Source organism: Carica papaya, chromosome 1 (assembly GCF_054855325.1).
Source record: "Carica papaya isolate Zhongbai chromosome 1, ASM5485532v1, whole genome shotgun sequence".
Taxonomy (NCBI): Eukaryota; Viridiplantae; Streptophyta; class Magnoliopsida; order Brassicales; family Caricaceae; genus Carica; species Carica papaya.
In genome coordinates, this window is record NC_142309.1 from 4,131,673 (window position 1) to 4,158,818 (window position 27,146).

The 27,146-nt window shown below is 40.5% G+C and overlaps 3 protein-coding genes across 5 annotated transcripts; 1 reads left to right on the top strand and 2 right to left on the bottom strand.

The window, feature by feature from the left end:
* Positions 1 to 5,333: 5,333 nt before the first annotated feature.
* LOC148269095 (uncharacterized) lies at positions 5,334 to 9,160 on the bottom strand. Its single transcript, XM_088215241.1, has 2 exons — positions 8,783 to 9,160; positions 5,334 to 8,572 (listed from the first exon to the last, which is right to left on the bottom strand). Exon 2 carries the CDS (start codon positions 6,931 to 6,933, stop codon positions 5,362 to 5,364), a length of 1,572 nt encoding a protein of 523 aa, XP_088071367.1. The 5' UTR covers positions 6,934 to 8,572; positions 8,783 to 9,160; the 3' UTR covers positions 5,334 to 5,361.
* A 4,741-nt stretch (positions 9,161 to 13,901) lies between these two features.
* On the top strand, positions 13,902 to 19,269 carry LOC110824982 (EEIG1/EHBP1 protein amino-terminal domain protein). Of its 2 annotated transcripts, none has more exons than XM_088215246.1 (9): positions 13,902 to 14,056; positions 14,685 to 15,451; positions 15,886 to 17,033; positions 17,160 to 17,457; positions 17,577 to 17,801; positions 17,975 to 18,148; positions 18,236 to 18,433; positions 18,529 to 18,642; positions 18,797 to 19,269. In XM_088215246.1, exons 2-9 carry the CDS (start codon positions 14,750 to 14,752, stop codon positions 19,148 to 19,150), a joined length of 3,213 nt encoding a protein of 1,070 aa, XP_088071372.1. In that variant the 5' UTR covers positions 13,902 to 14,056; positions 14,685 to 14,749; the 3' UTR covers positions 19,151 to 19,269. The 2 variants fall into 2 exon arrangements, with proteins under 2 accessions (XP_088071372.1, XP_088071375.1); XM_088215249.1 differs by lacking the exon at positions 13,902 to 14,056 and adding an exon at positions 14,084 to 14,447.
* A 328-nt stretch (positions 19,270 to 19,597) lies between these two features.
* LOC110825273 (P-loop containing nucleoside triphosphate hydrolases superfamily protein) lies at positions 19,598 to 22,216 on the bottom strand. Of its 2 annotated transcripts, XR_015817620.1 has the most exons (5): positions 21,752 to 22,216; positions 20,972 to 21,112; positions 20,550 to 20,741; positions 20,371 to 20,450; positions 19,908 to 20,048 (listed from the first exon to the last, which is right to left on the bottom strand). XR_015817620.1 is itself a non-coding variant. In XM_022055723.2 (4 exons), the coding sequence occupies exons 1-4, from the start codon at positions 22,112 to 22,114 to the stop codon at positions 19,896 to 19,898; spliced, it is 849 nt and encodes a 282-aa protein (XP_021911415.1). In that variant the 5' UTR covers positions 22,115 to 22,215; the 3' UTR covers positions 19,598 to 19,895. The 2 variants fall into 2 exon arrangements, 1 of the variants encoding a protein (XP_021911415.1); XM_022055723.2 differs by lacking the exon at positions 20,371 to 20,450 and having other exon boundaries at positions 19,598 to 20,048; positions 21,752 to 22,215.
* Between the last annotated feature and the right edge of the window lie 4,930 nt (positions 22,217 to 27,146).

Here is a 27,146-nt window from a genome sequence, read left to right on the forward strand (position 1 = left end):
TTTTCTATCAATTTTTTAATTTTTTAATTAACTTATATTTTAATAAAATACTTATAAAAAGTTTAGAAAATTAAAGTTAAAAACTATTTTTATATAGTAAAACTTAGATCGTGATCAATTCTTATATTTTTTGCGAAATCTTATGTAACGGCCCCGGAAAATATTAAAATGAAATGAGTATTTAAATATATCGAATGCGGAAGCGAGATCAAAATTTCATTTAACATCCCTTACACGAAAAACCAAAAAACGTACTTAAAATATAAAAGATTAAACTAACTAAGAAAGAAACTCGAAAATAAAACTATGCGTATGACTACAGAGTCTCTAGGCATCCCCTTCGTCGTCCTCCTGCGGAACGGGCTCGGGAACCATGTCTTCCTGATCTGAAATGGTTAATTAAGGAGTGAGCTACACTAGCCCAGTAAGAACATCACGATATCTCACCGTCACGGAGATAAAGGTGGGTAAAAAACCACAAAAAGACCAATGGAGCATAATTTACAATAAACTCGTTTATTAACAACAAAACCTTTTATCAATAATAAAACTTTGACCATCCACTTACCTTGGTGGAATTTATGAAAACAATATGAGAAAAACAATAACATTATCATAATCATTGAATAATCTAAGCTGTAAAACATAACACTTATCACGCCTCTTGTAATTCAATCATTGTACAACATATCTTTTTCTCATTTACCAGCCTACTAGTATCCGTGGGGGTCCATAGGGGTTCCGCTACCCGTTAACCTTTAACATTCATAATCAGTTTCCAGGGCCGTCCCCATACCCCGTCCGGTATGGGCGCCAAAACCATGAACCTCAATACCCCGTCCGGTATGAGGGTGAAACGGGCCGTCCCCATACCCCGTCCGGTATGGGCGCCAAAACCATAAACCTCAATACCCCGTCCGGTATGAGGGTGAAACGGGCCGTCCCCATACCCCGTCCGGTATGGGCGCCAAAACCATAAGATCTCCATACCCCGTCCGGCATGTGAGACCACAATCCCGGTAGGGTTCCCTACGGACCCGGTCCGTCCACCATCTCCCAGGATATCTAGTCAGGCTGACCCCCATAATACAATTATCAGTTTACACAATCTTTCATTTTTCCTTTTCCTCAATCAGCATCATCAATTCACATTTAAACAAGCAAATCGTAATTCATACCAAACAGACAACATACAGTATCAGTTTTTTTTCAGTCATTCAACCCATAATTAATAAAAACGTAGTACATGCACACAAATCTGTAAAATGAACACATCAAACCTCATTCTGCATTTGAAGCTGTAAACAGGCCAAATAACAGTAAACCACCAATCACACTAGACTCGGGCTCCATTAGCTACCTTAAGCAATTTCACACATGCATTAATTCAAGAAATACCGTTTTATCATTTTGAACTTTAATACCGTGATAGGAAATAAGGTGAGGGGTCCTTACCTGTTTTCGGGATCCGAATACGATTCACAGTGCGCCTGCAGGCTGTCCCTAATTTTCCCCTGAATTTTTCCCGGGGAACTGAAACACGCTCACAGTACCTGCACGGGTTCCAAAAAAATCCAAATTAGGGCCAGGGCCTCTTTCGGCCCAAATCGCAACTCCGGCACGGCGGCTCCGCCGTGCTCCGGCGACGGCGCCGCCGCTGGCGGCGGCGAGTCGCCTCGGGTTGACTGTTTTCGGCCGTTTTTGGCCGAATTCGGCCACACTCGCATTGGTCCTTGTCAGAAAACAACCCTAGGGCCCTCGGGGGGCCAAAAAATCACGGAAAAACGGAGCTTACCGGCGGCGGCGCTCTCGGGTACGGCGACTCTCCGGCGAAGTTTGTGTTTTGGTGATTTGGCTTCGGTCAACCTGTTGAGAAAAGAATGGTGATCACGGTGATATAAAAATTGCATCGAACGGAGGCCGGGAAGGGCCTCGTCGGAGGCAAAAACCGAGAGGGGGCGCGGCGGTGCCGCTGGGCTTCGGCCGCGTATTCCGGCCGTTTGGCCGGGATTTCGGCTTCGATTTGGCCATAGGAGGAATCAGTGGGGAAAAACGAGTCGGGGGTATGAAATTTACCTCGATCGGCGGTCGGAAATTTCCCCGGTGCGGCGGCGAGTGGCGGCGGGTGGCGGCGGTCGGCCTCTGGTTCGTCTTCTCCGGCGAGCGGCTGGCGGCTAGGGTTTGTGGTCTGGTGTGGAGGTTCTATTTATAACCCCTTGCCTTTTGATCACAGCCGTTCATTTTGTTTTAATCTGGGCCGTTCGTTTTTGATTGAATCTGGGCCGTCCGTGCGATTGAATCTGGGCCGTCCGATCGCGTGATTGATCTGGGCCGTCGGATCGCACCCACGCGGATCGCCAGCGTGGCTCCTTTTGGAGTGACGCGGTCTTGCCACGTGGCAGGCCCTGGTTGGCCGGGACTGCTGACCGGGCCTGCTGACGTGGCTGCTGACGTGGCCGCCCTTTTTTTTTTTTTTTTTTTTTTTTTTTTTCTCCTCCTTTCCGGGTGCTACAACTCTCCCCCCCATAAAGAAATTTGGTCCCCAAATTTGCCTCATTACTCTTGATCAAACAGATGAGGATATTGGGCCCTAAATTCTGATTCCAGCTCCCAAGTCGCCTCCCTAGGCGTGTGGTTCTGCCACAAGACTTTTACAAATGATATTTCCCGGTTACGGAGTATTCTGCTTTCTCGGTCCGTGATACTGACCGGTACTTCTTCACAAGACAAGTCCTCTCGGAGTGAGAGCGGTTCATGAGCCACGACATGAGAAGGGTCCGGATTGTACTTGCGCAGCATAGATACATGAAACACATTGTGAACCCGGGAGAGCTCAGGGGGCAGTGCAAGTCTGTAGGCAGTGGTACCAATCTTGTCTAAGATTTCAAAGGGTCCAATGTATCTGGGGTTTAATTTTCCCCTTCTGCCGAACCTACTAATTCCCTTAAAGGGGGTGACTTTAAGAAACACCCGGTCACCTTTCTCAAAGGCCAGGTCCCTCCTTCGGGTATCAGCATAGCTCTTTTGCCTACTCTGAGCTGTCTGGATGTTCTTCTTGATCTTAACTATCTTGGACGTGGTTTCTTCCACTAAATCCGGGCCAAACAATCTTCTATCGCCCACTTCCTCCCAACAAATCGGTGACCTGCACGGACGCCCGTATAACGCCTCGTATGGGGCCATGTCGATGCTTGCTTGGTAACTGTTGTTGTAGGCAAACTCTATCAGGGGTAGATGGTCGTCCCAATGGCCTCCGGAGTCAAGGACACAAGCTCGGAGCATATCCTCCAGCGTACGGATTGTCCTCTCTGATTGTCCATCGGTTTGGGGGTGGAAGGCAGTACTGAGCGACAGCTTTGTTCCCATAGCTTGCTGGAAACTATTCCAAAACCGAGAAGTGAATCTGGGATCCCTGTCGGATACCACTGTTACTGGGACCCCATGCAGTCTGACTATTTCCCGGACATACATTCTTGCCAACTTGTCCAACGAATCAGTCATTCTGATGGCCAGGAAGTGGGAAGACTTAGTGAGTCGGTCAACAATTACCCATATGGCATCGTGTCCCGATCGTGCCTTTGGTAGTCCCGATACGAAGTCCATGGTGATGTGTTCCCACTTCCATTCTGGAATCGGTAAAGGCTGAAGCAACCCCCCTGGGCGTTGATGTTCTGCTTTGACCTGCTGACATACCAAGCACTTAGATACAAAGTCAGCTATATCTCTCTTCATCCCATTCCACCAGAATCGGGGTCGCATAGTTTGGTACATTTTTGTACTTCCTGGATGCATGGCGAACCTTGAACTATGGGACTCTGTCATGATGTCTCTTTTTAATTCATTGTCGTCTGGGACACACATTCTGTCCTTGAAACGAATCAATCCGTCGGCAGAGATCTGAAATTCTGAGTTCACTCCCTGTTCTGCATCCTTCTTGCGGTTTACTAGCGCGGGGTCGATTGACTGGGCTTCCTTTATTCTTTGGATTAGCTCGGGTTGGACTGCTAGGTGGCTCAAACATGTGGCCCTCTTCAGATCTTGCAGTCGAACCTGCTGCGTAGCCCCAATGGACCTGCATTCCGAAACCATCAGATGGGCTAGGGTGCCTGCACTCTTCCTACTGAGGGCATCGGCTACTACGTTGCCCTTACCTGGATGGTATAGGATGTCACAATCATAGTCCTTGAGGAGTTCCATCCACCTTCTCTGACGCATGTTGAGATCCTTCTGAGTGAAGATGTGCTTCAAACTCTTATGATCAGTGTAGATCTGAAAGGTCTCTCCATACAAATAATGGCGCCAGATTTTCAAGGCGTGTATGATTGCGGCAAGCTCCAAGTCATGGGTAGGATAGTTCTTCTCATGATTCTTTAGCTGTCTAGACCCATATGTTATAACCTTTCCATGCTGCATCAGGACACAACCCAGGCCCAGATAGGAGGCATCACTATAAACTGTATACCCTCCTGATCCACTCGGTAGAGCCAGCACGGGTGCAGTAGTCAGTCGCTTCTTCAATTCTGAAAAACTCCTTTCGCAGTTCTCATTCCAATCAAACTTTGCATTCTTCTTTGTGAGTCGGGTTAGAGGGGCCGCTAGACTGGAGAACCCTTCGACAAACCGGCGGTAATAACCCGCCATCCCTAGGAAACTGCGAATTTCCTTAACTGTTGTCAGCCTTTTCCAACCAAGTACCGCTTCAACCTTTTCGGGGTTCACCGACACCCCTTCCTTCGATATAGCATGTCCTAGGAAGGCGGTTTGCTCGAGCCAAAATCCACACTTGCTCAACTTTGCATACAACTTCTTTTCCCTGAGTACCTGGAGGACTTGGGCAAGATGATGAGCATGTTCTTCTCTACTTTTTGAGTAGACTAAGATATCATCGATGAACACGATGACAAATTTATCCAAAAACTCTCTGAAGATTCTGTTCATTAGATCCATAAAGATGGCCGGGGCGTTGGTTAGCCCAAACGGCATAACCAGGAACTCATAGTGTCCGTACCTGGTTCGGAATGCCGTCTTGGGGATGTCTTCTGCTCTCACTTTTACCTGATGGTAACCTGATCGTAGATCTATTTTAGAAAAGACCTGTGCACCCTGCAACTGATCGAAAAGGTCATCAATCCGGGGGAGAGGGTACTTGTTTTTAATTGTTACCTTATTTATCCTTCTATAATCAATACACAGTCTCAACGTTCCATCTCCTTTCCTTGTAAAAGTAACCCCGGCACCCCATGGGGAAATGCTGTGTCTAATGAAGCCACTGTTTTGTAGCTCAGTGATTTGTTTCCTTAGCTCTTCCATTTCGATGCGGCTCATTCGGTAAGGGGCTACCGAGATGGGTTGGGTTCCTAGCTATAAGTCTATGGTGAACTCAACCTCCCTGTCCCTTGGTAGACCGGGCAGTTCATCCGGAAATACGTCTGGAAAGTCTCGGACTACTGGAATCTCTTGGATACAAACTTCTTTCTCGGGTTTACCATGTACCACGTCCGGGTCTGCGTCGGCATCCTTCTGTGTAAGATTGTAAACTCTGCCCTGGATTGGAGGCCTTCTCTGATTCTGGTTCCTGGGGCATTCCCTTGCATAGTGCTGGGCACTACCGCATATGCGACAGGTGTCGTTGAGGCGGTAGCAGGGTCGGTCCCCGTGATCCCTGCCGCAGTGCTGGCAGATCTTCCCACGTGCTGCCCCCATAGCCTGAGGAGGAGCCTGAACGGCAGGCCTGGGCCTCTTACTGGGTTGGACAGGCATGGTAGGCGCTGGCCTGCGGAGCGGGGCTGAGGGTCGGGGACTTCCCGCTAGCTGAGGGCGGGTGTCGAAGCTCCTTTCTATGATCTGCGCCTTTGCCAGGACTGCCGAATATGTCTCGAGCTCCATCACCAATAAGTGCTGTCTGATCGCCGGGCGGAGGCCCCACTGGAATTTCCTGGCCTTTCGGCCCTCATCCAACAATGTCTCCGGGGCATGTCGGCCCAGCTCCAGGAACTTGTGGGCATACTCCGACACTATCATATTACCCTGGACCAATTGAGCAAATCCCAATTCCTTTAAATGTTGGATGTGTTTAGGGAGATACTCCGCATGGAAGGCCGCTAGGAACTGCTCCCAAGTAACTGGTACAGGCAGGGTGGCCCGCTTGAGCTCCCACCAGCGTACCGCTTCCCCTACCAGCATGTAGGAGGCAATGGCAGTCCTCTGCTCAGGAATTACTCCCAAGGTCTCGAAAGCTCTCTCAGTCTCTGCCAGCCAGTATTGGGCTTCTTCGAACGAGGATCCCCCTGAGAAGGTAGAAGGGTTCAGTCTCCTGTACCTCTCTATGAAGCCAGGGTCGATCAAGGAAGGAGCAGGGTCCCGGGGTAGAGGGACTGGGGCCGGCTGAGGGTGAACTGGGGGACCCTGTGGTGGCGCCTGCTGATGGGGTGGGGGCACTGGAATGTGCTGTGGCGGTACCTGTTGGTACCGTGGCTGTGGTACCGGGTCGTACCGCGGCTGTGGTGCCGGGTGGTACTGTGGAGGAACAGGCTCCTGCCGGGGTGGCTCGGGATCAGCCTGCTGTAACGGGGGCTCAACATGCGCTAGCGGAGGAGGTCCGGGTAACTCCCTTCTCTCCTCTTGCCTTCGCTGGGCAGCTACGAGAGCCTCCACCATCTCATACAGTCTGTCAAGATTCTCCCGAAGCGAATTATCCTGAGCCGCTCGGTTTAGTGGGGGCCTTCCTCTCCTCATTCCCGTGTACTTGCATTCATAAGGAATGATTGAGTAACGATATATCGGTGAGTATTTATCTAAGACACTATTGTGTAAGGGATGGGTCCGAGGAAACGCGGCTCTGATACCAACTGTAACGGCCCCGGAAAATATTAAAATGAAATGAGTATTTAAATATATCGAATGCGGAAGCGAGATCAAAATTTCATTTAACATCCCTTACACGAAAAACCAAAAAACGTACTTAAAATATAAAAGATTAAACTAACTAAGAAAGAAACTCGAAAATAAAACTATGCGTATGACTACAGAGTCTCTAGGCATCCCCTTCGTCGTCCTCCTGCGGAACGGGCTCGGGAACCATGTCTTCCTGATCTGAAATGGTTAATTAAGGAGTGAGCTACACTAGCCCAGTAAGAACATCACGATATCTCACCGTCACGGAGATAAAGGTGGGTAAAAAACCACAAAAAGACCAATGGAGCATAATTTACAATAAACTCGTTTATTAACAACAAAACCTTTTATCAATAATAAAACTTTGACCATCCACTTACCTTGGTGGAATTTATGAAAACAATATGAGAAAAACAATAACATTATCATAATCATTGAATAATCTAAGCTGTAAAACATAACACTTATCACGCCTCTTGTAATTCAATCATTGTACAACATATCTTTTTCTCATTTACCAGCCTACTAGTATCCGTGGGGGTCCATAGGGGTTCCGCTACCCGTTAACCTTTAACATTCATAATCAGTTTCCAGGGCCGTCCCCATACCCCGTCCGGTATGGGCGCCAAAACCATGAACCTCAATACCCCGTCCGGTATGAGGGTGAAACGGGCCGTCCCCATACCCCGTCCGGTATGGGCGCCAAAACCATAAACCTCAATACCCCGTCCGGTATGAGGGTGAAACGGGCCGTCCCCATACCCCGTCCGGTATGGGCGCCAAAACCATAAGATCTCCATACCCCGTCCGGCATGTGAGACCACAATCCCGGTAGGGTTCCTTACGGACCCGGTCCGTCCACCATCTCCCAGGATATCTAGTCAGGCTGACCCCCATAATACAATTATCAGTTTACACAATCTTTCATTTTTCCTTTTCCTCAATCAGCATCATCAATTCACATTTAAACAAGCAAATCGTAATTCATACCAAACAGACAACATACAGTATCAGTTTTTTTTCAGTCATTCAACCCATAATTAATAAAAACGTAGTACATGCACACAAATCTGTAAAATGAACACATCAAACCTCATTCTGCATTTGAAGCTGTAAACAGGCCAAATAACAGTAAACCACCAATCACACTAGACTCGGGCTCCATTAGCTACCTTAAGCAATTTCACACATGCATTAATTCAAGAAATACCGTTTTATCATTTTGAACTTTAATACCGTGATAGGAAATAAGGTGAGGGGTCCTTACCTGTTTTCGGGATCCGAATACGATTCACAGTGCGCCTGCAGGCTGTCCCTAATTTTCCCCTGAATTTTTCCCGGGGAACTGAAACACGCTCACAGTACCTGCACGGGTTCCAAAAAAATCCAAATTAGGGCCAGGGCCTCTTTCGGCCCAAATCGCAACTCCGGCACGGCGGCTCCGCCGTGCTCCGGCGACGGCGCCGCCGCTGGCGGCGGCGAGTCGCCTCGGGTTGACTGTTTTCGGCCGTTTTTGGCCGAATTCGGCCACACTCGCATTGGTCCTTGTCAGAAAACAACCCTAGGGCCCTCGGGGGGCCAAAAAATCACGGAAAAACGGAGCTTACCGGCGGCGGCGCTCTCGGGTACGGCGACTCTCCGGCGAAGTTTGTGTTTTGGTGATTTGGCTTCGGTCAACCTGTTGAGAAAAGAATGGTGATCACGGTGATATAAAAATTGCATCGAACGGAGGCCGGGAAGGGCCTCGTCGGAGGCAAAAACCGAGAGGGGGCGCGGCGGTGCCGCTGGGCTTCGGCCGCGTATTCCGGCCGTTTGGCCGGGATTTCGGCTTCGATTTGGCCATAGGAGGAATCAGTGGGGAAAAACGAGTCGGGGGTATGAAATTTACCTCGATCGGCGGTCGGAAATTTCCCCGGTGCGGCGGCGAGTGGCGGCGGGTGGCGGCGGTCGGCCTCTGGTTCGTCTTCTCCGGCGAGCGGCTGGCGGCTAGGGTTTGTGGTCTGGTGTGGAGGTTCTATTTATAACCCCTTGCCTTTTGATCACAGCCGTTCATTTTGTTTTAATCTGGGCCGTTCGTTTTTTATTGAATCTGGGCCGTCCGTGCGATTGAATCTGGGCCGTCCGATCGCGTGATTGATCTGGGCCGTCGGATCGCACCCACGCGGATCGCCAGCGTGGCTCCTTTTGGAGTGACGCGGTCTTGCCACGTGGCAGGCCCTGGTTGGCCGGGACTGCTGACCGGGCCTGTTGACGTGGCTGCTGACGTGGCCGCCCTTTTTTTTTTTTTTTTTTTTTTTTTCTCCTCCTTTCCGGGTGCTACATCTTAACCTTACGATTCGGATACTCGAGCATATTTTTAATAATTAGCGTTATTATAAAGTTCAAAGTATTATGAATATAATTACAAGATGATTGTATCGTAAAAATGTTAATTTGTATATATTTTTTAAATTAAAATAACACAAATTTTTATTTTTTTTTTGAAAAAATAAGAAATTTGTAATGATGAGTTCCGGTGATAGACTAAGAGTTCAAGGCAACCCTCTAATTTCTTGAAAAGCAAGTGAAGAATAAGGAGAGATATCAAAATCCTACCTGAAAAATATTACATTTCTCATGCGGGTATATATATATATATATTACATGTATATGCCTATACAATTTGTGTATATACAAATTTAGACAAAACCCAAATCAATGAGTTAGAGAATTTGTCTTAGATTCTCTACAAATTTGGTAAATGACAACAAATTTTATAAGAGTTATAATATTATATACACATACATACATACCAACCAATATATATATATATATATTTTTTTTTACAATTTAGAATCATATATTTCTTTTGTCACCAAACAACACTTTTGGCCATACTTGAATAAACTTGATGTGGACATCTCAACCCTTTTCTAAATTAGTGTTTTAAATTATAAACCCATATAATTTAATTATGAAATTATTTTTAGCCAATTTTATGAGGATTAATTTGGTGAAAAAATATTGATTTATAGATTTTAGATCATTATTTTGATAAATTTTATTTTTAATATAAATATAATTTATATTTAATTGATATAATAAATAATTTAATTTTAATAACTATTGAAATTTATAATAAATATTAATATAAAAATCACAAATTGTTATTATTATTATTATTTTTAAATTATTTTGAACTATATGATTAGATTGGAATCTGGTAAAAGTGTGTCGATTATTAAAAAGGAACACCTTTTAGCATTTAAAATTTTCACTACAATTATTGAAATAATGTTATATCTTTATATTACCAAAATGTAAGTCTTTATATATATATATATATATAATTAGGATTAACAATATTTTAAATTTTTAATCCTAAAATTATCCAATAATTTAATTTGTTAATTGATATTATTTATTGAATTAAATTTTCTGTTAAATAAAATATTTATAATTTAATTTGAACGGAAAAAAGTACAAAGTTATTTTCTGCTATTTAAATAGAATTTACACACCTTTTAATTGAATTTAACACATATTTATGAATATATTTCAAAATATATCTTTTTTAAAATTTTTTTCTCAAAAATAGGTTAAACAAATGTTTTGATAATTAAATATGAAACTTACTACTTATCACTATCTTATGGGTGTCTAAAAATAAAATATCAATTGCAATTAAATTTGATTTTATAATACCCGAATCCAGAATTTAGACACGGATCAATTTTCATTTTGATCAAAATAATTAAAAATATTAATTTAATTTAATTTTTTTAAATTATTTTAAAAAATAGGTTATTGACGAAATTAAAAGTAATTTTGAGAAAGATTGGTGAAATTTTGAGTTAGCATGGTATTTTTATAAGAAAAATTAAAAACATGGGTCAAAAATACAAAAAAAAAAATTTGGCAACATGAGACAGCTCAGTCAGCAACCACGGCGAGCCAGAGCACGTCGTATGACAAAACATGCACGCTGATATCGGTGTCACGCGGGCAATCCGCATGCCCAGCGATCCGATAACTCAGATTTAATCTCGCGTGCGTGAACGACTCAAATGTATTTCCTTATTAGGTGCAATCGAACGGACAAGATCAATTACAATGAACGATCCAGATTCGTCCACGCAATTGGCCTAAACAAGCAACGATCAGACAACTCTCCTTACTCCACGTTGATGCGAATTGACAGCCCAGATTGATACAAGATAAGTATATAAATATCGCGTCGCAGGGGAACCATAACCCTAGCCACACTTACCCTTGTCGGAAAAAAAAGGACCAGTTGCCGGAAAAGGAGACCGACCCCCAGCTGCTGCCGCACCGGAGTCACTGCCAACAGTAAAATAAAATAAAATTCTCTCCTATTCGCTTGGAATTCGATTCTAAGTATTCATGTGACCATATTGTAGTGAAATAAACGATAGGTGAGTTGAAAATTGCGAGCAAAACTCGATGCAGCCGCCGCGGCCGAAACCCTAAAACCTCTCTGATGAGCCCCTTCCTATTTTTCATTTCACAATTTTTTTCAATCATTGTGTTCATCGTCCCTTTCTGTGCAGATTAGCCGAAGAAGAAACCCTAACCGCGAAAGAGAACCGGCAGAGCCGTCGTACCCGGAGATCCTCCCGCTGGTAGGTTCGATTTTTTTGTAATTTTCTAGCCAACTGAGACCTCTTAACATATTTTTTCATAGGGATACGTGTAAAACAGACCAAAATCGGCCAGATCGAGGAGACGGCGATGAAACCAGCGCTGGTCTTTAGGGTATTTTTAGGTACGTGACGAGTATTTTGGATTCTCGCATAAAAAACACAAAAAATTCGGGACCCGTTAGGAGGCGTAATAGATAGTACGACGTTTCGAAATACTGATCCGGGTAAGAATTCCTCACTCTATTCTCAGTTATGGTAAATTGAAAATTAATAATTGATAATTATGTATTTTGTGAAAAATTAGAAAAATTCTAAAAATATTATAGGTCACTAGTGGAATCGAAATCAGTTAGTTTACATTTGGTCATGATTTCCTGTTTATTTTCTTATGTTGTCTATATTTGTTTACTATTATACTGTACGTAATTGAATTAATGGTTTTTGTGGTATTCTCGATTATTTGGTTCATCTTGCATTGCATTGTTTATTCGGAATTATGATTATTGGTTATTTAACTATGTTAAACTATATCGTTTGTTTAAGTGTCATTTGAATTAATATGTGAATATGAAATGAGATGTTAGCATGCTTTAGTGGTGGTTTGGATGATGAGAGTTTAAATAAATGAAAACTTATTGGGCATCATAGGAAATGGTGGACGGACCCGGTACATAGAGAATTCTATAGTGGACATTATCTCAATCGAACGTGACTGAGAAATCTCATACCGAAAGGATTTTGAGAGATATAGTTCACTCTCATACCGGACGGGGTATCAAGGCAATAGATGTTTTTAGCGCCAATTACCGAACAAGGTATGAGAACGGCGGGGTTAATTATCAAATCTTTATACTAGGTTTACGAGTAGATGAATATCCCTATGGACCCTCAGGGATCCTAGTAAGTAGGTTAAAAATGAAAGATTGTTGATTATATACATGAAACTATTTTTTGGTTAATTATTTTCATAAGTTGATTTTGGAAAAAAATTGTATGGGAAGTATCAAATAAAAAATTTTAAAATTAAATATATTTATTTAAAGCAATGACTCAACTAATTATTTTTTGATTTTTACCTACTTTCAGTTTTCCATATCGGTGATTAGTGTGATATTCTTACTAAATTAATGTAACTAACTATTTTATTAACTATTTCATATAAAAAAAATTAAAATTCAGATCCTAATCAGTAAGATGGTTATAAGTAGTCAATTTCCTAAACTCTATTCAAGTGCTAGTGAATATTACCTTAAAATACTTATTTATTTATTTTTCTTCAATTACTGTTTGTTTTTTATAAATAACGTAAAAGGGACATTCACGTACTCTTATTAGCCAATTTAATTTATTGTGTAAGAAATGTAAACCCTAACATTGCTATTCGTTTACGTATTTAAATTATAAATTCATTTATTTTAAAGTTTCGGTCCTCTACAAATTTTATGTTCTTAATTTATATTATAATTAATTGTTTACTATTGTTAATTTTTTGATAAATTAAAAAATTAATTTTAAATGTTGATACTTATTTCAATTTAGTCTCGTATATTTTTAATTACGTTTTCTATTTATTTTGAACATTAAATTTTGATAAAAAAAATCAAAATAATTATGTTATTTTGAATGCTTCAAAAATATTTATAATAAATTATAATAGTTATATTAATGATCAAACTGTATTAAATATCTATCTTTAAGGGTCAATATGATTTTGTTGGTATAAATATCAATCATATTTTCAGTGTCATTATTAAAATTTTTGTTGGTACAAAATTAATTAATAATTAATATATTTGTAAATAATACTTAAAGTACAAATATAATTAATAAATTAATTAATATATGTTATCAACTATTTTATTTTATTTTTTAACAAAATTATGTGAAGTACTATTGATTGCTTGGGGGGAAAAAGCACAGGAAACATCACCCACTAATTTATGGCTTTGAGAATTAAGAATCATATTCTTAGACTAATTAGCTTTATTGGGTATAATTAATAAAAACAGAGAAATTGAAGTCCTAAATAATAAATATATATAAATACACAAATAGAATAAAATAATTTATTTATTTAGACTCTTGCCCCGATAGAACGTGGGCTCCACTTTTTGCGGGACCCATGTTATGGATTTTACATGTCGGCGAATACAAGCCATTGATTCAATTCAGGTTCATAGAACCCCCACGCGCACCCTCTCCCGTGAGCCTCGTGTTTGGTGGTTTCTGTGAAGTTCCCACGTGCGCCTATTCTTTATTACGGCGTCGTTTCTTCTTGTGTCGGTTTTTTCTTATTTATTTATTTTTGGCACAACAAATTATTTATAAATAAATAAATAAATTTTTATTTTTTTCATTTTATTTTTCTTTTCTTCTTCTTTTCTCCGTCAGTCGCTGACACCCTCTATTAAACCTCAACAATATCTCTGATGCTTCAACCTCAACTGCAAGACCAGTCCAAAACGACGCGTTTCATCCTTCTCATTTCTTAGACTTCTCGGCTTCTAACTTAGTTGCTGGTACTCAATCTTCTTCTTCCTAATCTTCATTCCCTTTTCAGTTCATATTTTATTTTCACTATTCATATTTTTCCGGATAATTTTTGGTGATGCATTGTAGTGAATCCTTTGAGTTTGAGATTTTCTTAGCACAAATTTAATGGCTTTGCTTAATTTTTGCTTGTAATGTTTGGATCTGATGCTAGAAAACGGAAAATGATTTAGTTTCCAGTGAATGTCCAAATTGTTGTATTTTGTTTGTTTGGTCTTCAATATACCAGAATGTTGTCCTTCTGAAACTCTCTGTTTGGTGGATAAGAAAATGAGAGTACGGTGAGGACAAAAGCAGGCTTTCTGCCTCATTTTTTCTATCTTACGAAAGACATGAATCTCAACTTGGGCTGAGCAAGCGGTGGGTTAAACTTACTTGAGGGACTCTCTTTTCGAAAATTGATAATTTGAAACTTGTTTTTCTTTTTGTTTCTCTCCAGTTTCTTCTTTTCCCCCCCCCCTGGAATCTAACAGAAAATTTCTTTATATCTTGATTACAGTTTTGTAATTTTCGTATCTTTTTGCTCCAGAGTTTTCTAGGGAGTTAGATTCTTCTGGGATTTGTCTGGCTTATTAAAGTTTGAGGCTTTTGTGACAGGAAAATTTTGAAATTGGAAGGTGTAATCTACCATTTAGTTCTGGAAGATTAGTGCTTCTGCAAAAATGGTTCTGGGTCTGAGTGCCAAGAACAAGAGAGGTCCATCAGTTCATGTTGATTATTTGATCCACATTCAGGAGATTAAACCTTGGCCTCCATCACAGTCCTTGAGGTCTCTTCGATCCGTCCTGATTCAATGGGAAAATGGTGAGCGAAATTCTGGTTCTACCAACACTGTTGTCCCTACTATAGGATCTGTTGTTGGTGAGGGAAAAATTGAATTCAACGAGTTGTTTAGATTGCCTGTGACCTTGTTTAGAGACACATCTGTTAGAAGCAGGAGTCCTGAAGTGTTCCAAAAGAATTGCTTAGAATTCCACTTGTACGAGCCTCGGAGAGATAAGATTCAATTGTTAGCAACTGCCACCATAGACTTGGCTGACTATGGTGTTGTCAAGGAGAGCTTAAGCGTAAATGCTCCAATGAACAGCAAGAGGAGCTTCAGTAATATAGCTCAGCCTATTTTATTTATCAAAATCCAGGCAATTGATAAGGGTCATAGTGGCTCCTCGTCCAGGCTGGGTCTGTCCAGAGAGGTTTCTGTGGACAAAAATGGTGGAGAATCTGTTTCTGCTCTGATGAACGAGGAATATGCTGAAGAAGCTGAAATTGTTTCTTTCACAGATGATGACGTCTCCTCGCACTCGTCTTTAAATACTTCTTCTAATTTTGATTCGAATATCAGTTTTTCTGCTCAAAATGAAGAGGTACTAATTGTTTCTTTTCATTATCCTTTTTTTATTATTCATTTTGATCCAATTATACCACTCAGCTTATATGGTATGCATTTAGTTTCAGTTATTACCTTGTTATAATCGATTTTGTGATCATATATTCCTGATATAGTAAATAGTTTATTATTTTCCGTTCTGCTCTGATCTTAAACATATTAGAACCGAGAAAAATCTAGATGCACTAGATTTTTTTTCCTCACAAAATGAAACATTTGATCTTTTAGATTTCGGTGCTTCCTGGTTGAATGATATGGTATAGTCTCAAATATAACATCTGCATGTAGATCACCATGCCTATATACGAGCAGGGTGTGAAAATGAGATCATCCTGAAGGGAAACCGAATATATCTTTTGACAGATTGAACTAGAGACTAAGTACTTTAATTGTTAATGTGATGGCTTGCAGAACAAACGAGTCACCGGGGTTAATGGTGCTAGAGGGAGTAATAAGGAAAATTCTTTATCTTCAAAGCTGGGGCAAGAATCTTCGAATATGGTGCCCGAGATGGTATCGTGTGAAAATCAAAAGAGGACTTCATCTTGCTCGTCATCAGTGGACTTAAATTCTGAACTTGGGAGCCCAGTAAATGCTCGTGCTTCCTCTTCCAACGATTCTAATGCTAGTTCTATATCAGTCTCGACAAATGTTAGTGCCTGTATTGCTGCTCCTTGCTCCTTATCCTCGGGTAACGAAAATACAGATGAAGAGGCCCAAATCAATACGATAAGCAATGGCAATGGAGATTTTCTTGATGAAGTTCACAATGAAATTTCAAATGGCGGGCTGCCTGCCAAAGTTGATGATGTACAGAAAATTGAGAGAAGTACATCAAAATCAATGGAGAAGCTGGGTTTTGCTAATGCTGGTTATTCCCAAATCAATGAAGAGGAATCCTCGGAAGCGTCGGACAGAAAGAAAGAAGAAAATGGCCCAGGGAGACAAAACTTAGACGGGGAAATGCATTATATTGGAGATGAACCAGTAGATGTTTCTTCTCAAGATTCTAGCCTGAACCAAATTTCCTTGGGAATTGATATGCTTGCTTCTGGCAGAGGGGATCTTGGAGTAAAGGGAAATATCCTTAAAAATGAAAGATTAAGGCATGTGAAATCTGTTCGGTCATCATCAGACTCAGCTCGAAACAATGGTTTTGGTAGTAATAACCAGCACTCGGAAGTGAAGGAGGTCAGTGTTTCAGTAGATGCTCATAATGATGCTGGAAGTCTCAGGAGCAATGAAAGAAGAGATGCCAAGATTTTTCCAAGGGATACAAAAAGTGTCATCTTAGACACCAAAATCCAGCAGTTGGAATGCAAAATTAAGATGCTTGAAGGAGAGTTAAGAGAAGCTGCTGCCATCGAAGCTTCCCTTTATTCAATAGTTGCTGAGCATGGAAGCTCCATGAGTAAAGTCCATGCTCCAGCCCGACGCCTTTCTAGGCTTTATCTTCATACTTTCAGAGAAAATTCTCAATCAAGGAGAGCTGGTGCAGCTCGAAGTACTGTTTCAGGTCTAATTTTGGTTGCAAAAGCATGTGGAAACGATGTTCCTAGGTAACTATGAAAAATCATGTTTTCCGGGGCCATTTTCCCAATCTTTTGCCTCTCCCTTAGCATTCTTTATCACTATCATTAATTTTCGTGATTGTGATCTTCTATTTACTTTCATGCTTGATGCAGGCTAACATTTTGGTTGTCAAATTCTGTCGTGCTGCGAGCCATTGTAAGCCAAGCTACTGGGGATTCAGAGCTTCCACTTTCTGCTGGCCTGTACGTGCAGAGGAGTAATGGTCAAAAGGGAGACAAGAAGATACCATCTCCATTGAAATGGAAGGAGTCCTCTCCCAACAGAAAAGATAGTAAAAATGTGGTGAATGGAAAGTCCAGTGACTGGGAAGATCCACATACATTTATATCAGTGCTCGAAAAGTTTGAAGCTTGGATATTTTCCCGAATCATTGAGTCCATTTGGTGGCAGGTAGCTCTCGTACCTTAATTCTGTCCCTCTACTTCTCGTATGCATATGTGTGCCTCCACGTATATTGATGTCATGAAAGGTTTTCTATCTGGCCATATTTAATGTCCCTTCTTTTACAGACTCTGACTCCTCATATGCAATCTGCTGCTGCTAAGGCAATTTATATCAGTAGTAGTTCTGGCTCGAAGAAAAACTACAGTAGAATGCCAAGTTCGGGTGATCAAGAACAAGGGAACTTTTCTTTGGACTTGTGGAAGAAGGCTTTCAAGGATGCCTGTGAGAGACTTTGTCCTCTTCGAGCTGGGGGTCATCAATGTGGCTGCTTGCCTGTGCTATCTCGATTGGTATACTTCCCTAGTTGATTTCTTTTGCTCTCTTTTCTCTGTCAGGCCTTCATAACATCTGACAAGACTGTGAAATGATGGATCGTCAGTTTATTTATTTGTTCAAGTATTATCTAGCTATATTTTCTTCCGATGCTTCATTGCTCCTACCCGAATGATTTTTTTGTGGCCAGATAATGGAGCAATGTGTGGCTAGATTAGATGTGGCAATGTTTAATGCAATTCTTCGTGAATCTGGTGACGAGATCCCTACAGATCCAGTATCCGACCCAATAAGTGATTCTAGAGTTCTTCCTATTCCAGCTGGGAAATCAAGTTTTGGAGCTGGCGCGCAACTGAAAAATGCTGTAAGTGGTCCAAAAATTTATTCTTTAGGCTAATTTATTGCCCTATTTTCAAATGACAATTGTTTTCCTCTTTTGCGGGAATCTCAGATTGGGAACTGGTCTAGATGGTTGACCGATCTATTTGGTATTGATGATGATGACGACCCACTAGAAGATCTGGACAACAATCGTGACATCGATGACCGAGAAGATACATCCTTCAAGCCTTTCCATCTCCTTAATGCTTTGAGTGATCTCATGATGCTTCCAAAGGACTTGCTCTTGAGCAGATCTATCAGGAGAGAGGTTTGGAGTTGCATGCTAACTCTTGACTGTCCTTTGCATTAAACACTACTATTCTCTATTAAATCTTTAATTTGCTGGAATTTGGAATCTTGTAGGTATGCCCTACGTTTGGCACGCCCTTGATCAAGAGAATTCTCGATAATTTCATCCCCGATGAGTTCTGCCCTGACCCGATTCCAGATGTTGTGCTTGAAGCTCTGGAATCTGAGGTCAGTCCAAGCTAAGTTTTTCTAATATGTTTTAGTTCTGCACCTAATTCAGAGAACAAATTGCAATAGTCCGGATCAGAATTCTTCGATCCAGTTACAAAATCTGTTCGTTATGCAGCTGATTACCACTTTCATGGTCTTCGTTTTTCTTTAGGATCCTGAAGAAGCTAGGGAGGAGTCTTTAACAAACTTCCCATGCAATGCACCTCCTCCGGTGTACTCTCCACCATCAGCAGCTTCTGTTGCCATGATGATAGGAGATCTTGGGAGCCAATCTCAGTTAACGAGGAGCGGATCTTCAGTGCTCAGGAAATCGTATACCAGTGATGACGAGCTTGATGAGTTGAATTCACCATTGGCTTCAATCTTCATCGACTCTGCTCTTCGTTCTTCTTCATCTTCTTCTTCACCTGTTCCAACCAAACCCTGCTGGATATCAAAAGCAAATGGCAACCTACATGCGGTTAGATATGAACTCCTTCGTGACATATGGTCGAACAGCGAGTGACAATATGTGATGACTATATGTATATGTATATGAATGATATGGTAGTATATTGCCCCTTTTCTTTGTGAGGAGTTGTAAATTTCCTTAGTCAAGGTTTGGTTATACATGTTATTTCTTTAGCTTTCTTTTCTGAGGTTTATCATCTGTAAAAAGAAAGCATAAGAGCCAATTCTTGTGGCTTCCTTAGAGCCCAGTGCTGCCTTGGAGCCCCATTTCTTTGTGAGGACTAGCCGAAGTAGTCCCAAAACCCTGATGCTTAAGGGTGTACCGTTCTCAGGCTAGAAACATTTTGCCCTGCTCTATCCGGTCCTCAAATCAATAAAAGTGTGTGGATCGTAGAAATCAGTTCAGTGCAATTGCAATCCGGTTATATATATAACCTAAAATCAGTGCTACCCTAAGATTAACCCATGAGTAAGATTTTTATTGACATATTTGCAGAAGATATGGAGCAACAGACAGAATATATAGCTTACGATATGCTAACTACAAGCCATGAGGGCCGAAGTTTTAGTATTCTCTACTTTTAGTCTCTCGAAAAAATTACATTACATCCTCAAAACTGCATAAAACTTGCTCAAGTAAAAATGTAAAGAAACAAAATTTTCCAAGCAATCTTGGATGTTTGCATTGCAAACACCAACTTGCTCTAACACTCACTCACCAACTTATACATATTTACTAGTTACTACTGTCCCAAAATTTGAACATATCAAGACATCACTAAAATAACAAGAAAATTAAATCATGCTGTGAGCTTCTGTAAATCACCAGCTGCATTCATGTGCTGGAGATGCAATGCAGCCAACAACCCTTGCCAGGTTTCTCCAGGCGCCACTCCCACCTGAAAGTCAAGAAGTTTTTTCTGTTTCCTGTAGTAATCTTCCAATGGCTTCCCCTAAAAACATATAGATTTGCAATTAGAAAATTTTGATTATCCGACATTATTTTCTTGATTTACCCAATAAGAATATGGACAATTCACAGCTTAAGGACAGCTTACATTACTAAATCAATCATACAGGAAGGACATGAGTCGTGGTAAAAGAAATTCACACACCAAGATAAAAGATTATCAAGTGGATCAGCAAGATGGATTAGATTTAGATGATCTAAGCATCATTTGCAAAAATCATATTAGACAAAGAGGAAAAGAAAAATCTTATAATAATTTCTATTTTTTAATGTCAACAAGAAATCACATGGATGGCATGACCCACCCCTGCATGATACATCTGAGGAGATGTCCCAGTCACACAGGAAATTCTTGCAATTGTCATTATAAGTGCCACAGAGTCAACTGTTTGGGTAAAATACAGAACAAAATTTTGGATCATTATATTGTTCTGAAATTGGGAAGTTGCAGGCATAACCAGACTCAAAAGAGATTAGAATTTACCTGCTCTGCATAGATACGAAGTTTCTCCTTACAGGCACTGTTTGCAACAGTAGCAGGGAACCCAGAGTTGCCTACTGTAAGAAGCTCTTGACAAGCAGTAGTTTCACTTCCTAGATCTTTTCTGCCCAAATGATTATTAGTGCATTTGAAATTGACAACTAGATCGACATCAACAATTTGGTCAAGAATTTCCTGCAAACAAAAAACCCAGCATTTCAAGGACATTTGAAACTCTACAGTTCAATATAGCCTTATCAGATTTGCAACTAAGATTTCTCTTAAGAGGTAGGATAACTGGTTTTTCCATAAAGAGGATAAGACAAATCACATAAGCAAGTTCCCAAGCATAATGGACTATAAGGGAACCGGTCATAGGCATACATATGAGAGGTGGAAATGTCAATACTAAAGCTGAAACTTACAGCCTGGATTCGAGTTCGAGGAATCCCATCAAGAATGAACCCAGTTTCACCTTTGCAATAACCTTCCTCCAATCTCTTTGATAACAATGCAAAAATCACCTCCTCACGAACAAGTTTTCCTTCATTTACTGCATTTGAAATCTACGATTCAATAGGACCAAAGAAACAAAAACAAAATGAGTAAGCCCGTGAGTATTAAGAAACATGGAATGGTTTTAAAAGACATGAGTTTTTAATAAAGGAAAAACGGTTAATAAAGGATAACCTAACCCAAAGAAGATCATCTTTCCAAGTAACTAACAAAAAAATCAAACAAACCCATCTGATCAGGCATGAACTTTTTCTTCCACCCAGTCTTTGCAGCGAAAAAACACACCAAAAAATATCCATCAAAATTAGACTGCCTACTTACCGACCTACTGATTTGACGCATATACCCAAATTTATAAGAAGATAGTTGTAATGTGACATTCGACCCTCAATCAAACAACAAATTACAGCATGATTGGCTAACGTTACTTTTTTTACTCTAATCCACCCCGAACAGCAAAAACTTTCATATCATTAATCAATCAGTGGCAACTAACCAAAAACCTACAGAAACTGCAATTGAACCCATAACAGAGACAAGAATGATCCATAAATGGCCATGACCGACCACTTATACAAAGTCAACGTTCAAGAAGAAGCACCAATTTAGTAAACTATTTCATATACAGCGAATAATTAAAGATAATTAGAAGAACAACGAAGACGCAAGAGAAGAAAAAGATCATTCACCTGTTTGTAGAGAGAAGAGCGAGGGTTCAGCTCTTGACGAAGAAGAGAACCCATGGAAATGTGAGGAACTTCTAGAATCTTCGACAAACCCTCGGCGTATACGTGTCGCCTCACACCAGGCTCCCCTATGAGCACCCACTGCACTCCTCTTCCCGGCGCCGACGCCGCCACACCTAGCATCGGCTCCGGCTGTACCCGAACCCGATTCAGCTGCTCCTCCTCGTAGTATGAGTATTCATCCTCGGAGTCGTAGTCGAGCTCGACAGCAGCTGCCGATCCGTAGCCGCGGCTCTTAGCGAGGAGCCCGATGCGACTTGGCTTCATAAACGATGCAGCTCCTCGCAGGTGGCTCAGCCATGCCATGGTGGCGGCTAGTGAAGGAGAAGGTTTCTAGAGCGATAGAGGGAAAGACTCTTAGAGAGAGAGAGAGAGAGAGAGAGAGTAGTGAGCCTCGAAGAGCAGGTTATAAGGAGAGGAAACCCGAGGTTTTAGGAGGAAGAAGAAGAGGCACTTAGTCGAAAATGTCACTGGTTGGATGTTAAATTACGCGAATGCCACTGAGCACTTTACATGCCGACACGTGTTTGGTAGTGAATCGTTTTAAACCAAAAAGTAATCGTGTAGTGTGTGGTCCAGGTGCACCTGCAGGTGTGGCCCTCCTTCGAAATATCACGGAAACAACACTTCTTGATTTTTAGCAATCTGAATGGTTCTGATCTTTTGTGGAGTTTTGCGGGCCATTGGATTTCTCGACGTGCGGGCCCCACGTACTGTAGCGTCGCTGTTGGCTAATATGATGCCACGTGGAGGTCAACTGTTTTAAAAACGACCGTTACACGCGCTGACGCGCGGTTAAAACTAGCGCTGACTGTAGCGCCACGTCGGAGGAGAAGAACCAATCGCGGGTTCTATTAAGAGCACCACGGAGCAACCCGACCCGAGCCCATGGGCCAAGAAATTCGGGCTGAGTATGAGATGGAAAGCTTTTAGGATAAGTTGACTTTTTATGGTTTTAATTTTATATTATTTACAACATTCGTGTTACACATGATTAAGCCAAGTCCAAACGAATTAACATTTTTAATTAAAACGCTAAAACTTGCTTATATATTAACATGAGGTTTAAATAATAAAAAAGTCATGGCTTTCACGTAAGTTATACTCCGGTTTATTCTTATCTGAAAATTATTTGTATTATATTATAATTAATATATATATATATATCATTTAATTAATTTTTTTTGATTGTAATGTAAATATTTCTCATTTTTACTTGAACTAAATTAATCCTAATACATAAAAATTGTTAATCAAACTCATAAAAAGTATTTTATAATTATAATAAAAAATTATTAATGAGAGAATATGTCTAAAATAGGTGGTTTGACAAATATTTCTCGCATATCAAGTTGTAATTCCAATATAATTATTATATAACATTAATTATGTGTAAAGTACTAATCACAGATGAAATTGATCTTAATTTTTTATTATTCATGTTTTCTTTAATTAATTATGTTGGTTTCAAACTAATCAATTTTGTATATTCACGTACGTTCTGTATTGGAATATTTTATTTTATTTTTATAAATACATTATGAGATAGTAATAATCAATTTTTAGTATTTAATTTAATAAATTAAAAAATATAATTCATTAATGCACTGATCAACCTGTCATAATAAAATTAATTATATTTTTAAATACAATAAATATTATACTGTAGTTAAATTTTTTTAATTTAAATAATAATAAATTATTGACATATTGAAAATCAGTGAGTTTCTCTACTAATTTTGTAATAATTCGAAAAAGAGAAAGAAAAAAAAAAGAGGGAGAGAGAAGTGAAAAACGACGTCGTTTTGCAGAGGGGAGAAAACGGCGTCGTTTTGGAAAAGGAAAAACGGCGTCGTTTTAGAAAAAGAAATACGACGTCGTTTTGCAAGGGGAAAAGCGATGCCGTTTTGAGGAAAAATTGGGATGATTTAAGTGGGGGCGAGGGAAGGAAGAGGGGAGAAGAGAAAAGAAAAGAAAAGAAAAAAAAAGAGGGAAAAAAGAGAGCAGAGGAAGAAGGGGAGCGGGAGAGAGAGAGAAGAGGAAGGAAGGTTCCAGAAGGAGGGAGAAAGGAAGCGGAGCGGAGAGAAGAGGAGATCGCGGACGGTGATAGCACATTCGGCCGAAAGAGGGTAAAATGGAAATGGGAGGTACGGTACCAAACTCTAAATGTGTGTGTTGATTTGATTGTGAAATGGTTGGATATGTGGCCTGCGTGGCCACGGCTTACGGAGGTAGAGGTATACGGAAGAGGCTGGGTGAGGATGTGTAGTGAGGCGGGTGGAAGGAAGCGGATCGAGTGAGGATCGCGGGAGGAGAGAGAGAGAAGGTGACAGTACGGGCGAAGGTTGGGAGAGAGATAGGAGTGCGGAGTGAGTGGAGGTCGGGAGAGAAAAAGAGGTGTGCGAACGAAGGAAGTGACCGCGTGAGGATCGCGGGAGGAGAGAGAGAGAAGGTGACGGTACGGGCGGAAAAACGGTGTGGGAGAGAGCAGGTTGTATGAGCAACGCAGAAGGAGATAGGGAGATGTTGTGGTGTGAGGACGTAGTCTGAGAGAGAGATAGGTAGAGGTAGTGGGGAAACGCTGGGGAAGGGTAGAATCCGCATGGTGAGTGAGGTGAGAATGATGGTGTGGCGTGATGGTGTAGCGGGAGGTTGTAGCCTGAGAGAGAGTTAGGGAGAGGCAGGGAGTGAATGTTGGGGAAGGGAAGGATCCACCGGGTGAGTGAGATGCTTGGGGGAATGGAGTGGGGTAGCTGGAGCCTTGGGGGAAGAAGGACGGGGTGAGTGGGGGCAATTAGGACATGTCGCAGGCAGCGGGCGGAGAGAGAGACAGTGGACGAGAAGAAGTGGTGTGTGTGGCCGATGGGGTTCGATAGGTAGACGATGGTTGCCGAGGTTGGTGACGCAAGTGAATGAAAATGGTGTGCGTGCATGGCCTGGTATAGGTCGAGAGATGGTTAGTGGTTGCCGATATCGGTGACGAGAGGGAATGATCAGAGTGTGTGTGAGTGGCCTGGTATAGGTCGAGAGATGGCTAACGATCGCTGATGTTGGTGACGAAAATCAAATGAATGAAAAAGGTGTGCGTGCGTGGCCTGGTATAGGTCGAGAGATGGTTAGTGGTTGTCGATATCGGTGACGAGAGGGAATGATCAGAGTGTGTGTGAGTGGCCTGGTATAGGTCGAGAGATGGCTAACGGTCGCCGATGTTGGTGACGCAAGTGAATGAAAATCGGATGTGTGTGAGTGGCCTGGTATAGGTCGTGAGATGGCTAACGGTCGCCGATGGTGGTGACGGAAGAGAAGGATTAGAGTGTGTGTGTGTGGCCTGATAGGGGGTCGATAGGTGAACGATGGTCGCCGCTGTTGGTGACGAAAATGATTAAAATTCGTGTGCGTGCGTGGCCCACTAGGGGTCGATAGGTGTTAATGGTTGCCAATCTTGGCGTTGAATGGTACCACTGGCACGCCTGGAGTGCCGTCAGGGAACGGACACCTAGGGTAGGTAGAGTTGTAGGTGCAGGAGGGAAAATTGGAGTTCAGTAATGAACTATTGGTAGAGGCATAGAGTTTTATATTGTTGCATCTCACGCATGTATTTTGAATTTTACCGTACTAAGTTAAATGAACTCACTCTTTTTTTTTTATAGATGATGTAGGGACGGAGTCTGGATCGAAGTTGTTGGATTCCGAACCTAGTGTGTAGAGTACATGATGAAGAGTTTCGTTTTGTTTTAACTAAATGGAATATGTAGAATTGATGGTAGCATAAATATTGAGTATGGTTGTATTGTGTGCGATGTCTTGTCCATGATTATAGGATTATCTTGATCATTGGATAATGGATTATGCTAGTGTTTCCTTTTTACAGATGATGTAGGGACGGAGTCTGGATCGAAGTTGTTAGATTCCGAACTTAATGTGTAGAGTACAGGATGAAGAGTGTCGTTTTGTTTTGACTGAATGGAATATGTAGAATTGATGGTAACATAGATATTAAGTATAGTTGTATTATGTGCGATGTCTTGTCTATAATTGTAGGATTATCTTGATCATTGGATAATGAATTATGCTAGTGTTTCTTTGTGTATGACCGTTTTGTTATAAAATTAGTTGTTTATTAATTACGTCCAATATGAAAAAAAAAGGGGGGTTACAAATTTTATTGGCCAAATTCAAATTTTATCAAACTACATATCAGAAAAATAATTTCTATTGCTTCACATTCCAATATATACATACATATATATATATAACACACACAATTAAATGCGTATCAAGACGTAATATATACTGACGACATCTCTTACAATTTATTTCTATGCATTATTCATGTGTGTGTGTGTGTGTTTATATATATATATATATATATATATAGTTATATGTTTTTTATTTCTAATTTGTTTACTAGAATATGTTTACAAAGTCAATGTCTACTTTATTTATGGGGAGAAAGAGTATTACAGAAATTATTCAATTATAGCCGACCATAATTGTCTCATCTAGATACCTTTTTTTTTTTTTTAATAAATGAAAATTATTAAATTAAAATTTTAAGCCGTCGTGATTACTATAAAATTTTTATTTTATTTAATAATATAATAAACTCGTTAAATATTAATTCATATTGACATTATAATATTAATAATATATTTAATTATATTAAATCAAATATAATAAGTAAGCAATTAAAGATTTATAATTATACTTATAAAATAATAAATTATATATTTTCAATAAAGTTTGAACCAATAATCACTATTAAACTTATAATTTATTGTATTAGTGTATTAATAGAGATTAATACGTAAATTAGATTTTATTGTAGCGAACTACTATAATAATTAAATTTTTTTAAGCGTAATCCAACAAGTGCTTTAATTATAAAAATAAAGGAAACAACTTTATAATTCCGAAATATTTCAGTTTATACTTCTATATATTATGTAGATATTCTAAAAAATATGTACGATCTAATGAGATTACTACGACTACGAAACATTTACGAGAACAAGTTTTTATATTCTGGCGTCATAGATGTACAAAATTGTAAGATCGAAACCAACTTTTGTGAAAGTTTTTTGTTTCTCTTTGTCTTCTTTTATTAAATTGTAGATGAATTTCCAATTAAATTCACCTTCAAATATACAAAACATTCCTCCCAACATATTATATACGTGTATGTATATATATTCACATGTATGTGTATAGAAGAACATTCCAAGAAACTGAAATAAATTATTTTGTGAATACAACATATATGACTGGTCATCCCTCAATACGCGGAGTCTCCCCTCCTGTTCTATGCACACGACAAATATTCAAATCACCCACATAT

Bases quoted from the DNA above. Each gene is read 5' to 3' on its own strand.
- LOC148269095 (XM_088215241.1), bottom strand. From the start codon at position 6,933: ATGTTAAATGAAATTTTGATCTCGCTTCCGCATTCGATATATTTAAAT.
- LOC110824982 (XM_088215246.1), top strand. From the start codon at position 14,750: ATGGTTCTGGGTCTGAGTGCCAAGAACAAGAGAGGTCCATCAGTTCAT. The intron at 17,802-17,974 runs GTATACTTCCCT...TTTTGTGGCCAG, and splicing joins TGCCTGTGCTATCTCGATTG to ATAATGGAGCAATGTGTGGC. The intron at 18,149-18,235 runs GTAAGTGGTCCA...CGGGAATCTCAG, and splicing joins GCGCGCAACTGAAAAATGCT to ATTGGGAACTGGTCTAGATG.
- LOC110825273 (XM_022055723.2), bottom strand. From the start codon at position 22,114: ATGGCATGGCTGAGCCACCTGCGAGGAGCTGCATCGTTTATGAAGCCA. The intron at 21,113-21,751 runs GTGAATGATCTT...ATTGAATCGTAG, and splicing joins GCTCTTCTCTCTACAAACAG to ATTTCAAATGCAGTAAATGA. The intron at 20,049-20,549 runs GTAAATTCTAAT...ATATGTTTTTAG, and splicing joins TTCGTATCTATGCAGAGCAG to GGGAAGCCATTGGAAGATTA.